We start from the raw sequence: 14,633 nt of genomic DNA, 5'->3' as shown, positions 1-14,633 counted from the left end.
ACAGTCTTATTCATTTCCTTCACAAAAAGCCTAATTTTGAGAGATTTCGTTTTTTGGTTGTGCCGCCACTATTATATGCGCCTCCATCATCCGCTTCCGGGCCCTGGGGTTCTAGGGTTTTCAGAGCTCCTTCTCTGGTTTTCTAGGGTTTTCCGAGCTGGATTCTCTTGCTTTTCTCAGGCGAATCTCTATGCGCCGCTGGTTCAGCGGCTTTGTTGATTAGCCTCGCTTCTCCCTCTCTCTATAGATATCTTTCTCTCTGTATCTTTCTCTCTTTCTCACTCTCTCTCAAATCTTCCCGATCGTAATTATCTGCAGGGGAGAAGGTAGGGTTTGATTGGTTCATTTCTGAATAGTATGGTTGTTCGATTAGGGAAATCGGCTGTTTGGCTGATTTGAGGGGGTCTGGGGGCTTTGAATGGCATTGGGGGATTTGATGGCGTCTCGTTACTCGCAATCTTCGGTGGTGCACCTGGACGAGTGCTCTTCGAGCCACGAGGACGGGGATTTGTTCTCGCAGAGGAGGGATTCGGAGACTGCTAGTAGTAGCCATGGGAATGCCACGGCTTCCACCACGACCAGCATGGCATACTTGCCTCAGAACAAGGTGCTGGGCGAACCTCGGCACGAGGCCTTCGAGGGTTGCTTGCCCACCGGCCCCTCCGACAGTGGTTTGGTCTCGAAATGGCGGCCTAAGGACCGCGTAAGCTCAGTCTCTCTTGCAGCTCCGTTTTTTTTGTAATCGTTGATGTTGATAGTGTGGCAGAAAATGATCCCATTATTCATTTCAATTACGACAATATGATCCAAATGAAAACCTTTACCCTAATGCTACGAAATGTGGGCTAGATTAGGTTTTAATTCTATTAACTGATAAAAGCGGCATTACTCAAATCCATTTCAAAAGTATTCGTTGATAGGCTGTGTAGCAGTTAGGTAATTGGTTCTGTGGTCTGGAAGTTGAAGTTGGACTGTCTAATTTTACTTGTTTTAGTTTTACGTTCATTATTGGTAATAGCATTGGTGTGATCTGTCCAATTCCAACAGGTTGGGATTGAATCAGGTCCTTATCTTGGGATGTATGCGACCATATTGAGCATGAAACTCAGGAAAGAGCTTGCTGGTTGCCTAGATGTCAAAGTGGTTGTCTTGTGCACACTTGACTTAAACTAAGTCGTTATATTGTTGCAATGTAATAGCTACTAAAATTGATATCCGTAATGCATCTTTAAAATGTGAAAAGTATAGTTTTAGTTAGTTGGTTGTGTGTTCTATAAGCAATAGGCAATATATGATGTCGTCGACATTGACTTCTAGATCGCTGAGGATCAGCGTTTTCAATTTACTCAACTGAGTCCCGCAATGGAATCAAAAACCACTGTGTTCATAATTCAGTTCAAGTCATCAAGCCTCATAATTCACTTCATAGACTACATGCAATTAGAGTTTATTCCTAGATTATTGGACCCATGTTGATCCATGAGTTGTGCTTTAGATGATAAAAATATTTGCATGAACTGCACCAATATGACGGGAGAGCTGGTTTGATGGTTGACAGACGTCAATTAAACTTCAATAAAAAACTTTGTATGGTTAGAAATTGTGGTCTATGGATATTAAATTCATTCTCAGTCTATCGTTTCCATCCGTACAAATACTGACTTTTGAACAGAATAGAGGATTTCCAAAATTGCTTTGCTATGACAGTTATTTGTTTGATGCACTAGGGGTACAATAAATGATTTGGAATTAGCAATAATTATAATTTTCTGATAGTTATTAGAAAGTTTTTGGTTAAATACAGAGCTTAGTCATATTAAGCACTTGCGCTTTCTAATGTTTGGGTGCCCAACCTTTTAAAGTAGACCCGCTTTGATGACATGTCTAGGTGGGTTGATTTTGAATATCTATGATGAAGCTATTATTTTTGAATGGGAATCTCTAAAAACTTTGGCGACTGCTTAAATGTAACAAAAAAAATGAAATGTAAAGTATGCAATATATATATACTGGTAATTTGCTTTAAGAGTTGTTTTGGGAATGGCCAACTTTTGTTCGTATCATTTGCTTATCTTGAGTACTTCTTTATTTACTTGAAGAATGAAATATGCTTATCTTGGAGTTTATGTTGCATTTGATTTGCCATGAGGAAAGAAACTTCTATTTTTCTTGCTCAAAATGAAGATGGTATATTTGGAAGTAAGGAGCAGAAAAGAAAATGTCAAAAAAATCAAAGCAACGTTCAAAATTAGAATTGCTTTGAGCAATTAACAGCAGTTAGGGTTTTATTGTGGAAGATGGTAAGACATCAAGGCCTCTGCTGTCATCACATTGCCATTGGCAATTTGTTTATTGTCATGGTGAAATTAAAAATGAATCATTATGGCACTGCCTTTTTTTTTTTCAATGAACAATACGAGAAATTGAGCCAATATGTTTTCGCTAATTCTTCTCTTAGAATTTGTTGTGAAGATTTCTCTTTGACACTTCTTAGTTTCATTTAATCAAAATGGAGTTTCCTCTCTCTCTCTCTCTCTCTCTCTTTTTGTTTCCAATTGCTTCGTTGTTTTTGTCTATTCTGGTAAATGGATTTTGAAACAATTTTGTCTTATATATGCATGTTGGTGTTGGATTAATTCCCAATTTTTTACGCAGATGAAGACAGGATGTGTCGCTCTAGTTTTATGTTTAAATATTAGTGTGGATCCACCTGATGTAATCAAGATATCTCCTTGTGCCAGAATGGAGTGCTGGATAGGTGCATTTTAAGCTGCTGATTTCCTTCTATTTTTTTTTTCTTGGTTTGTGTATTGGTTGTTAATGTATTGTCAACTTTATTTTCATTTAGTTTGGTGGTATTTTAAGGTATCTTCCAGTCTGAACTATCATATGATAGACTTCCAAATACTTCCTGCTATTTGCTATTAATTAGTCATGTAATTAATGAGTACTTATAATACTGGCAAATGATTTTCCTATATTGGACCTTTTTTATGGGATGTGCTGAAGAGGTTGTAAATAGTTTTTCCAAGATGGTTGAAACAGTCTTTGCAAATTTTTTTAAAAGAATTTTATAATCATTATTTATTTGTTTACTTTTTTTTTTTTTTTGTTTCCTTAGAGCAACTAATTCTAAAGTTTTTTAAAAAGGAATTCATTGTCAATTTGTTTGTCAAAGTAATAATGGTAAACTGTGTTTAAATGGGATTCAGTGTCCTTGTTCAGTAGCAGTATTTTTCAATTCTAATTTTGTTGAAGGATCCTGTGCTGCGCTTATCTATACTGTTCATAGTATTTATGTATCTTTCCCCGTTTCTGGTACTTGTGGTTCAGCATGTTGCATTGTTTGATTGCCACAAAAGTGAAGAAAAATGCAATGATTTGAGACTCCTTCTAGCTACCTTTAGAATTACAAACCAAGCAAGTTTGAGTCAGACTTTATTTTCATATCATTCATTTCCTTGGCAATTTGGCATGGAAATGAAACATGATGTAGAACAAGTTGAATTTTTGTTTCAGAAGTTTTCATGGCTAGAAGTCTTTTTACGTTCTTCAATTTATATATTCTATCATGTTTGCAGATCCTTTTTCCATGGCACCTCAAAAAGCACTTGAGACAATTGGGAAAACCTTGAGTATTCAGTATGAAAGGTGGCAACCGAAGGTAAGAACATTTTTTGCATGTACCTGTTTGACATATTGCTGTATCTGTGCATTTTAACCTAATAATTGAACTTATTGATACTTTAGCAGGCTCGCTATAAGTATCAACTTGATCCTACTGTGGAGGAAGTGAAGAAACTTTGTAATACGTGTCGCAGAGCAGCCAAGTCTGAGAGAGTTCTGTTCCATTATAATGGACATGGGGTGCCAAAACCAACTGCTAATGGCGAAATTTGGCTCTTTAATAGGGTTTGTTACTGCTTTCTAACATTTTATTTTTTTGATGTTCTGTTGTCATTATTAATTAGATTTGTCATGTTGCTCTGATTCATGTTTTTGTTGCAGAGTTATACGCAGTATATCCCCTTGCCAATCAGTGACCTTGATTCCTGGTTGAAGACACCATCAATATATGTTTTTGACTGCTCCGCTGCTGGGATGATTATCAATGCCTTCAATGAGGTATTCAACCATGTCTTTACTATGAATCTATTTATTGGGTAATTGGTAGTAACCATCATGTAGGTTATGATTATTCTTTCTGGAAAGATGACTTCTGGATTATTTCTTGATAGCTTAATGATTGGGGTGCTTCTGGATCCTCAAGGGATTGCATTCTGCTTGCAGCCTGTGAAGCACATGAGACTCTTCCCCAGAGTGCTGATTTTCCCGCTGATGTGTTTACTTCTTGCCTTACAACTCCTATAAAGATGGCATTAAGATGGTGAAATTTATTTCCCTGTTGGTTGCTCAGTTTGACCATTTGTTGAAACTTTGATTTCTTTATAGAAAATATGTACTTTCTAACTTTTGGTATGACTGCTACCTATCACTGTTGGGTTTCATTGTATATAATATTGTCTTTTGGATCCTGAGTTTTAAATATTATTTGTCATCTTTATTCACAGATTTTCAGTTGTGCTCATTCCCTGATGCAACGAAATCATCCCTTTTGGGTTGATCTTTTTCGATTTTTTTTTAAATACGAGTAACTAGTTTTATTTTTTGTTTGCAACATTCTGAGTCAGGTTGCATAAAATGAGCCGTAGATGGCTATTATGACATTCTGCATGCCTGCTATACTTGTGCTATGGCCTTGCTTCAACTGAGCCTATCCCTTACGATCTCTCTCTCAATTTGTTTTTTTGTTTTTTTTTGTTTTTTTGTTTTTTTTTGTGATTGATTTTTTTCTCATTGTAGTTGCTTTAGTAATGCTGTGATTTTTCCTTAATTTGTTGTAAATTCTTTTGTGTGTGTGGTTTGCTTAATTGTTTAATATTTTCCTTTTTGGTGGTACAATAGGCTTATCTATTTATTGATTGTTACATTTTTTCTCCTAGGTTCTGCAAACGGTCCTTGCTTCGTGAGTCCCTTGATTATTCGCTTATAGATAAAATTCCTGGACGGCAGAATGACCGGAAAACACTTCTCGGTGAATTGAACTGGATTTTTACAGCTGTGACTGACACAATTGCCTGGAATGTTCTTCCTCATGGTAATTTTCCACTCTATAGATTTGATGCACCATAGCATGGGTTTTAGCTTTTCATTTATGGTTCTTGTTAGCGGACATGTTAACTATACTTGTGGTTTTGTGCTGCAGATCTTTTTCAGAAACTGTTCAGGCAAGATTTGTTAGTTGCCAGTTTATTTCGAAATTTTTTACTTGCAGAGCGAATTATGCGTGCTGCTAATTGTTCCCCCATCTCTTACCCTATGTTGCCACCAACCCATCTGCATCATATGTGGTACGCAGAAGATACTTGTAACTTTTTATTCAGCTTTGTGTTTATGAAATTCAATTGGCATACTCACATATGCACAATGCAGGGATGCATGGGACATGGCTGCTGAGATCTGCCTTTCGCAGCTTCCATCACTGATTGAGGATCCTAATGCGGAGTTCCTGGTGTGTTCCTTGGGATTTGTTCTTGTTTGAATTTCTTACTCTGGGCTTGCAAGATATGATGAACATTGCTTAAATACTAATTGCATTATGAAGAATGATGCTTTTGTTAACCATAATTATATTCTTTTCTTTTGCTCTACTTAAGTAGCACATGTTTATTTTGTTTCAGCCTAGTCCATTTTTCACTGAACAATTGACGGCTTTTGAGGTATGGCTCGACCATGGATCCGAACATAAGAAACCGCCAGAGCAATTGCCTATTGTCCTTCAGGTGTGGCGCTTCTCTCGCTCGTTATTTTTGGGGCCATCATTTGGTCATCGTTTCTATATCATGGTTTTATAATTTTCTAGGATGAATGTGCACCTACCTGATTTTTTTTTTCAAATTCCCTTCTGAGTCCTATTTTCTTTAGTTTGGTGGGTATGTTTTGAGTCATTTACTGCTCTGATGCAAATTTGACTTGGTATTATAAGGGTTGTATTAGACAATTGTTTTACCAGTGCTAATTCTGGAAGTAACTGCGTGAAATGACCTGGAAAGCTTGGTTACTGTTGGTTTACATTTTCTTACGTTGGAGATGATAACAGAGTTGAGCCTTCTAGTATGGCTATCATGTCATGGTCATGTAAATTGCTTTGATTGGCATCTTTTAACATGCTGCCTGCTGCTGGAATGATTACTATATTTTTAAGATCAATTTTTTTTTTTTCTTCTTAGTGAATTGCCTACCCTAGCTCAATTCTTGCCTTTTGCTCTGTGCTGAATGGTGTTTTGTTCTTCATTGAGTCAGTGTTTTGGTGTTTATACTATTCTTTGCTTATAATAACAAGTCTGTAAACTAACTTTCTTGCAGGTTTTGCTTAGTCAAGGCCATCGATTTCGGGCACTGGTTCTTCTTGGAAGATTCCTTGACATGGGACCCTGGGCCGTAGATCTGGTAGTTGTTGGTAACTTTATTGTTGCTTCTCTCTTTCCTAAGTTAGTGGTGTTTAATATCATGATTAACTTCATGACTATGTGTTTTGTAGGCTTTGTCTGTTGGAATATTTCCATATGTCCTGAAGCTGTTGCAAACGACGACGCCAGAACTACGGCAAATTCTTGTTTTCATATGGACTAAGATTCTTGCACTTGATAAGGTACAACCGTTTTCATATGGACTAAGACTCTTGTTGCTATATTTTTTTTAAATAGAATTAAGTACTAATAAAATTATTTTCTCTCATATTTCATGAGCATGGTAATGGCTGGAATTTGTTTTCAAGAATAATGTTTTCTCCAGTACCATAATTTCTATAAATATGAAAGGGGATTTTTACCCTTTTTATACACAAATTCCATAAGTGTGAGAATCAACCACAATGACCCGAATCACTATTTTAAGCATGCTTTGCATATGAACACTAGGGTCTAATAATTTTCTTTTGTGTTTAAGAAACAGAATTTCAGTGTTAGTGATCGATGTTGGAACTTGTTTAATGTTTATTTAGTACAACTTGGATTTGAACTCAGTTATTTAAATTAACTTGAGTTTATAGTTTCATTCCAAGCCCAATAAAGCAAACATTATGAGTTACCTTTTGAGTTCTTTAATATATTTCCAAATATTATAAATGTTGTTGTTTATGCTGCTATGGTTTTGGGTTGATGCTATGTTAATTTTTTTGGTTTTTATTAATTACCTAAAGCTCACTTTTTTTAGAGATGTGGAAAACAACTTCTGGTCTAAAATCCATGATGCCGAGAGAGATGATTACTATGACTAGCCTTCATATCACCATCCATATGATTTAGATATAAACACCTTTTCAATTTTGAGTAATCTTCAAAACAAATTTTGCTTCCTTCACTTTTTCTGCTAGAGTGGATTATATTATTTCTACTGAAGGGAAAAAGATTATGGTTCAATCAGATTTTTTCTGCTACGAATTAATGTGAAAGTGAACTTGACAATTTGCCAAAATTTTTCCTATCACTGTTGGCAGTTGTTAGACTTGTGAACGTAATATGGCAAGAGTGTAGTAGAATGTGCTCTTAACTAGTTTTTACAAGATTCTGGCCTGTCTATATAAGTTCTGGTAATTGAGGTTATTCTTGTTCTAACTTCTATCACTATTTTAGGATTAAATTCCACCACAATCAGAAATAAATTCAACGTCCGCCCCTGGGCGACTCCTTTTTTTGGAGTACTTTTTGTTAAAGCTCTTTTCTCATACATCCTCTATATATTTACAAATGTTTCCTCCTAGCTAGGTGTTTGTCTTGTACACTACTCTATGTGTACCTGAGCAGCGCTTTTCACTTTAAAATGTTATTTCAATTACTTTCGAAGAATATATATTTACGAGATGTTCCTTATGTTGTTCTGTCTCGTGGGATGACAGTCATGTCAGGTTGATCTGGTAAAGGATGGGGGTCATACATATTTCATTAGATTTCTTGATAGCATGGAAGCATATCCAGAACAGCGTGCAATGGCTGCATTTGTTTTGGCTGTGATTGTGGATGGGCACAGAAGGGGCCAGGAAGCTTGTATCGAAGCTGGTTTGATTCATGTCTGCTTGAAGCACCTTCAGGGTTCAACACCAAGCGATGCACAGGCTGACCCCTTATTTCTTCAGTGGCTTTGCCTCTGTATGGGAAAGCTGTGGGAGGATTTCGCAGATGCACAAATAATAGCTTTGCAGGCTGATGCCCCTGCTATATATGCTCCTCTATTGCTTGAGCCCCAGCCAGAGGTTTACCATCTTACTTTGAGAGCTATATTTTTTTCTCTTAAGTGATCGGTGATTTCCATTTTGCAGTGAAGTTGTAATGTTTAATTGTATTATCCATCTTTTTTTATTTCAGGTTAGGGCTTGTGCTGTTTTTGCACTTGGCACCCTGCTTGACATGGGGGGTGACTCATGTAGAGATGGTGCTGGAGTTGGAGGAGATTTAGAATGTGATGATGATGAAAAGATTAAGGCTGAGATTAGTATTGTTAGAAGCCTTTTAAGTGTTGTTTCAGATGGAAGCCCACTGGTTAGGGCAGAGGTTGCTGTGGGTATGTCAATAGTCATCCATTTTCTGTATTCATCCAGTTTGGTTGTCTTCAGCATCTTGATTTTTTTTTTTTTGTTAACTACGAACTTATTGTTGTGTTTGGATGAAAAGTGAGGAGTCTGGATTCTTCAAAATGGTTTTAAGGAGATTTCTTTTTATAAACTGAAGTAGGCCAAGTTGGATTTGGTTATAAATTGGGAAAATGGTCATTCGCTCAATTTTCTTTTTGTCTGAAAAAAATTTGAAACCATTTTATGGTGATCTTTCAATTAGTCGAAGATTCATTGAATTCCGAAAGCCTTCAGTGGATAACTTTTGGAAACTGCCAAAAGCCACATGTTTGACCATTAATATCTTAAAACTTTATACATCCCCTCCTTTCACGAGCAAATACTTGGATCTGACCAACGTTGTACCTCTCTCTTGACTTGCATACACTCTTAACCATTGTATATCTGAGTCTGCAGTATTTATAGTTTGTTTTTGCCTTTTCTACTTCTTCTTTTTCATCTAGTAATAATAGTTGCTGTTACCATTATGATAGGTTAGAATTAGCAACTTTGAAAAGTAACTAAGCCTGGTTTTCTTTTTTCTTGACAGCTCTGTCTCGCTTTGCCTTCGGCCACAACAAGCATCTCAAGTCAATTGCTGCTGCATATTGGAAACCTCAGCCTAATTCTCTGCTCAACTCTTTACCTTCTTTGGCTCATATAAGCAGCAGTAGTAGTGGATATGGTAACTCAAACCAGTACACACCGCATGCAAATATTGTTTCATCCCAGATTGGTTCTCTGTTGAGAGTCAGCAATGACAATCCATCAATGGTTCGAGATGGAAGGGTCTCCACCAGCAGCCCTCTTGCTAACTCAGGCATTATGCATGGTTCTCCTTTGTCTGATGATTCATCTCTACATTCTGATTCTGGAATATTGAATGATGGTGTTAGCAATGGGGTTGTTAACCATTCAAGGTCAAAACCACTGGACAATGCTATGTATTCACAATGCGTGTTGGCTATGTGTACATTAGCTAAGGATCCATCTCCACGCATAGCGAGTCTTGGTCGACGGGTGCTGTCCATTATAGGGATTGAGCAAGTTGTGGCAAAACCTTTGAAGTCCAGTAGTGGTGTTCAGTCTGGTGAACCAACAACAACATCTCCAACTCTTGCTGGATTAGCTCGGTCATCTTCATGGTTTGAGATGAATGCTGGTAAATTTTTGTTGTGAACAATATGAGATATCATTTACTAAAATTTGATATAGGTATTTTTTTAGTTAATGGAATTGTCCTATGCATTACTTTATGCCAATCTTTTTTTTTTTGGCCTTCTTTTTACGCTTTAAATCATTATTTACTTATGCTCTTGTTGCCAGGTCATTTGCCTTTAACCTTTCGAACTCCTCCTGTCAGCCCTCCTCGACCTAATTATTTAGCGGGAATGGGAATGCGAAGAGTTTATTCTTTGGAGTTCAGGCCTCATGTGTTGAATTCTCCAGAGACAGGATTAGCTGACCCACTTCTTGGTGCTGGGGGATCATCTGGGGCTTCAGAACGCAGTCTGCTTCCACAATCAACAATCTACAATTGGAGTTGTGGCTACTTCTCTAAGCCACTTCTTACTGCATCCGATGATAGTGAAGAAATACAGGATAGAAGAGAGGAGAGGGAGAAATTTGCGTTGGAGCACATAGCAAAATGCCAGCACTCATGTGGGTCATTTTTCTTTTAATTAATTCCTCATGTTCCTTTTATTATCTGTGTAGGCTTAGGAAAAAAGTATGCTATAGTTTTTGATTATGGAACCAATGTGATTTTTATTTCTGGGTCAGCTGTTAGCAAGCTTAATAATCCAATTGCTAGCTGGGATACGAGGTTCGAAACTGGTTCCAAAACAATACTGCTCCAACCTTTCTCTCCTATTGTTATTGCTGCAGATGAGAGTGAACGGATCAGGTATGCAGCTTTCGTTTATCATAATTTTTATTTGAGCAAGGCTCTGAATATGCTAGTATTGCCCGATTTCAAGAAATTGCATGCTCTGATGATTTTAAAATTATAGGAGGTTCATATTTGAGCTTGAATTTATATCTATGGGAAGCTGGCATTCTCTCTCTCTCTCTCTCTCTGCTATGGATTTGATAATATATTTTTGATTGTCACTATACGCAACACATTACATAACTTCAATTTCAATATTCTAAAAATAGGAAAAAGGAAAAAAATTCTTGAAATTCTTGGATGTAAATTTGATTTTGTATCTTTCATAAATTCCATGTGATAGAAATGACAATTTTTATCTACTTGATTGTTTGTTAGTCAAATGTCCCTAAAATTGTTTTTGGTTTTATTCTATTGGTTTTTATTTTGTATCTTATAAAATATGATTACATGGGTTCCAACCAATTTGGTCGCTATTACTTTGGTGAATGTCATGAGTCCTTTATTCATTGTCTTGTGATCTCCCAATCTGTGTCTTTCTGGGATATTAACCATCTATGTTTGTTTCTTAATAGGGTATGGAATTACGAGGATGCTACCCTGCTCAACAGTTTTGATAATCATGATTTTCCTGAAAAAGGAATTAGTAAGCTCTGCCTTGTAAATGAGCTTGATGACAGCTTGCTGCTTGCTGCTTCATGTAATGTTCTTTGCTTCTGTTTTAATTAGTTTCATGATGGTTACAGAGGCTCTTTGTTGTAATGTCTGAGATTTTGAGTCAATCTGACTTCTGAAGTGTGCCTATGATGCAGCTGATGGAAATATCCGAATTTGGAAAGATTATAATCTGAAGAATAACCAAAAGCGTGTAACCGCATTCTCTTCAATTCAAGGCCATAAACCTGGCGTGCGAAGTTTGAATGCTGTTGTGGATTGGCAACAACAGTCTGGATATCTGGTACGTATTTTTCTTAAAAAAATCTATTATTTCTGGCCCTTCTTATTCTTCTTATGTTTTGTGCTTATATTTTATGGCTAAGTGTAAAGTTTTATCATTAGTATGCTTCTGGCGAGATATCATCCATTATGCTATGGGATCTGGAGAAAGAGCAGCTTGTTAATTCCATTGCTTCATCATCTGATTGCAGCATATCAGCATTGGTGAGTTTTACCAGTTCCTCATACTTGTTTAGTCATGTTATGCGGTAGCTGGGTCACTAAATTTATTTTGCCTTGTTTTATTAAGTTGAAATGGCTCAAACTTGCAGTATCTCAACGTTCTCTTGTATACTATCTATGTACCCGGGGACGCCTTACACTTTTAATGATATTTTTGATTACTTACCCCAAAAAAAAAAAAATAATAAATAAATAAAATTCAACATTGACTGTTTAACTGTAACTTAAGCTAGGTTCAAGAATTAATTGGAAGTTACAAATTTGGGAAACATATTGCATTTCAGAAATGAATGTAGATACAATGTTTTTTTCTCATCAAGATCTGTTGTACTTGTTAAATATTCTTATTTGTTTTGTTTGTGTTTTCTTATTTGCTATAGCCATTCAAACGTTGGCACTTTTTTATAATTTTTTTTAATGCATGACATATCTAGGCTGCTTCTCAAGTTCATGGGGGTCAATTTGCTGCTGGTTTTGTGGATGGTTCTGTCAGACTCTACGATATTCGGACACCTGAAATGTAAGCTTTCACATGGAATATTTTTATGGCTTAATGGAAATGTTTTACCTGGTTTGATCCTTGACATTGTGCTATAGTGCATCCTTTCCATAGTTATCAAGTAAAAAACTCTCATGCAAGATGGTAATTTTCCTGGCACATATGGGAAGAAAAGGTGGCACATGTACATGCAGAAACACATCACAGTACTCATCCAAACATATTGATCTTTCTTTGTTCAATCTTCTTATGAATGTATTCTTTTGGTATGTCAATTACTCACATCAGATGAAAGTTTTTGGAAATGCCATGATTTAATGAAATAAACAAAAAATAACAATCTTCTGAAATTACAGCGCAATGATTATTATGTTTATTTGCTCCTTTGAAATATGTGTCATTTGCTAACTTTCATACTGTAAGATAGAGTACGTGTTATTTCTGCACTGCTGTGGTGGTAATGAAGTCTATCTTGAGTTTCTTATTATTTCAACAATTTGTTTGTCATGGCAAGTGTGGTGGTGCAGGACCATGAATGGCTGCAGATTTGTTTCAGACCTGATAACTGCTAAAGTAGCTTTTTTGACCATCTTGTATTCCAACTCTTAACACCTATCCAGACACACGAAATTTCAGATTGTAGACTTCCTTTATTGTCCTAAAACTTCGTTGTGACTTAACCACTGTAAAATCAGATGGGTCAAGATGTTTAGTTCTTTATTAGTTATTTTTCCAGATATTGTTTGTAAGACAATTTATTCTTTCCTTATCTTTTTGTATTTTATTTGCAAGCATGATTGATATATAAATGCCTATTAATTGTTGTCGTGCCTTTTTTCCCAATGTTTTCATTTGTGATGGATATTGACATGTATTTTAGTACCTCCAATTCAAAATTTTGCTATCTGTAGTTTGTTCTTAATGCATTATTGGTTTAGGCTAATGGATTTCTACATTGTTGGTGTACGTCATTTACATGGAAATGTCAGTTATCAGGCACATCTGAAAGATCAGATGATATTTGGGAAATTGGACATATTCAATACATGAATTAGGGGTCAGGGGAGTCACTTATATGTCGGTGTGAGATTGCTTGATGATAAAGTTAATAATTTGGTGTTACTGGTTTTCTTGTTCACCTTTCTTTTGTCTTATTATCTGTTCCTAGTATAGTTTTTGCCTTTGACATTTGCATGTACAAATGCCTTCAGTACCTTGACGGGTAATGTGTTGTAATTCTTAGGCTTGTCTGTGCAACGCGGCCACACAAGCAAAAAGTTGAAAGAGTCGTGGGGATAGGCTTTCAACCTGGGCTTGATCCAGCAAAGGTAAACCAAGCACCTTTTCTGACATACCTCTTTAAACAACATATTAGGATTGTAGTTGTTGAGGTCTTTGAGTGAATTCAATATAGAAATCCTTGCTCTTGATTATTTAAATTTGACATTTCTTTCTGGGAAGTAAATTCTACCTAACCTTCACTTCTTTCAGATTGTCAGTGCGTCTCAGGCAGGTGACATCCAGTTCCTTGACATCAGAAGTCACAGGGACGCCTACCTCACAATTGAAGCTCACAGGGGCTCCCTTACAGCTTTAGCTGTTCATAGACATGCCCCGGTCATTGCCAGCGGTTCAGCCAAACAACTTATCAAAGTATTTAGCCTTGAGGGTGGACAACTAGGCACCATTCGATACCAGCATACGTTCATGGCCCCGAAGATTGGTCCTGTAAGCTGCCTTACCTTCCATCCCTATCAACTATTGCTTGCTGCTGGCGCTGCAGATGCTTGTATCTCTATCTATGCTGATGACAACTCTCAAGCAAGATGAATGCGTATTGTTTTGTATTATCTGTATCTGATGAGACTTCCATTGAAGTCTCGGATGCAGTGCTTCTGGTGCGTTTGGATCACACGCTACACATTACGCTGCGCTAATTCCTGTTCGCTGTCAATGTACCATGAAATATTGGTAGGGTGCTTTCTACCGATGGTCTGTGCGATACATTCATTAGCCCCCGGCATAGAGGGTCAAGGCTGTTGGGAAGAAAATGCTGCACTTTATTGGGGGCTTTGGCAAATAATCTGTTACATAGGTAAATGGGTGTAAATATTCTCCTCTTATATATATATATATATGTATTTTTCCATTTTGGTGTGTTCAATTGTTTCTTCCGTCCTGTTCAATTTGTAAATGCAGCACACTTTGCCCAGGAAAAAACTAAATGCATCACACTTCTGTTACCATAATTCATTTGTTGCGTGGTGCTGTGGGTTGTTGGCTCCTGAAATGCAGGGCTTCGACTTACACACCTTTGTTAACATTAATGTATGTCACTTGGTTTCTTTCATTGACGGTCGTTTACCTTGTAATTAATGTATTGGGTTGTTAGAGCT

General features: G+C 36.8%; 1 protein-coding gene across 3 annotated transcripts; it reads left to right on the top strand.

The window, feature by feature from the left end:
* On the top strand, positions 1 to 14,633 carry LOC132191265 (regulatory-associated protein of TOR 1). 3 transcript variants are annotated; one of them, XM_059606209.1, is made up of 23 exons: positions 1 to 703; positions 2,656 to 2,758; positions 3,582 to 3,664; positions 3,754 to 3,912; positions 4,009 to 4,125; positions 4,239 to 4,387; positions 5,004 to 5,158; positions 5,267 to 5,411; positions 5,494 to 5,572; positions 5,742 to 5,843; positions 6,427 to 6,510; positions 6,602 to 6,712; positions 7,958 to 8,311; positions 8,424 to 8,619; positions 9,219 to 9,830; positions 9,995 to 10,330; positions 10,451 to 10,574; positions 11,135 to 11,259; positions 11,372 to 11,517; positions 11,619 to 11,720; positions 12,173 to 12,258; positions 13,481 to 13,565; positions 13,729 to 14,633. In XM_059606209.1, the coding sequence occupies exons 1-23, from the start codon at positions 419 to 421 to the stop codon at positions 14,065 to 14,067; spliced, it is 4,077 nt and encodes a 1,358-aa protein (XP_059462192.1). In that variant the 5' UTR covers positions 1 to 418; the 3' UTR covers positions 14,068 to 14,633. The 3 variants fall into 3 exon arrangements, with proteins under 3 accessions (XP_059462192.1, XP_059462190.1, XP_059462193.1); XM_059606207.1 differs by having other exon boundaries at positions 3,751 to 3,912; XM_059606210.1 differs by lacking the exon at positions 2,656 to 2,758 and having other exon boundaries at positions 614 to 703; positions 3,751 to 3,912.

This window comes from Corylus avellana, chromosome ca9, assembly GCF_901000735.1.
Source record: "Corylus avellana chromosome ca9, CavTom2PMs-1.0".
Lineage (NCBI taxonomy): Eukaryota > Viridiplantae > Streptophyta > Magnoliopsida > Fagales > Betulaceae > Corylus > Corylus avellana.
Note: the sequence above shows the minus strand (reverse complement) of the source record. Positions and strands in the feature narration are given on the sequence as shown.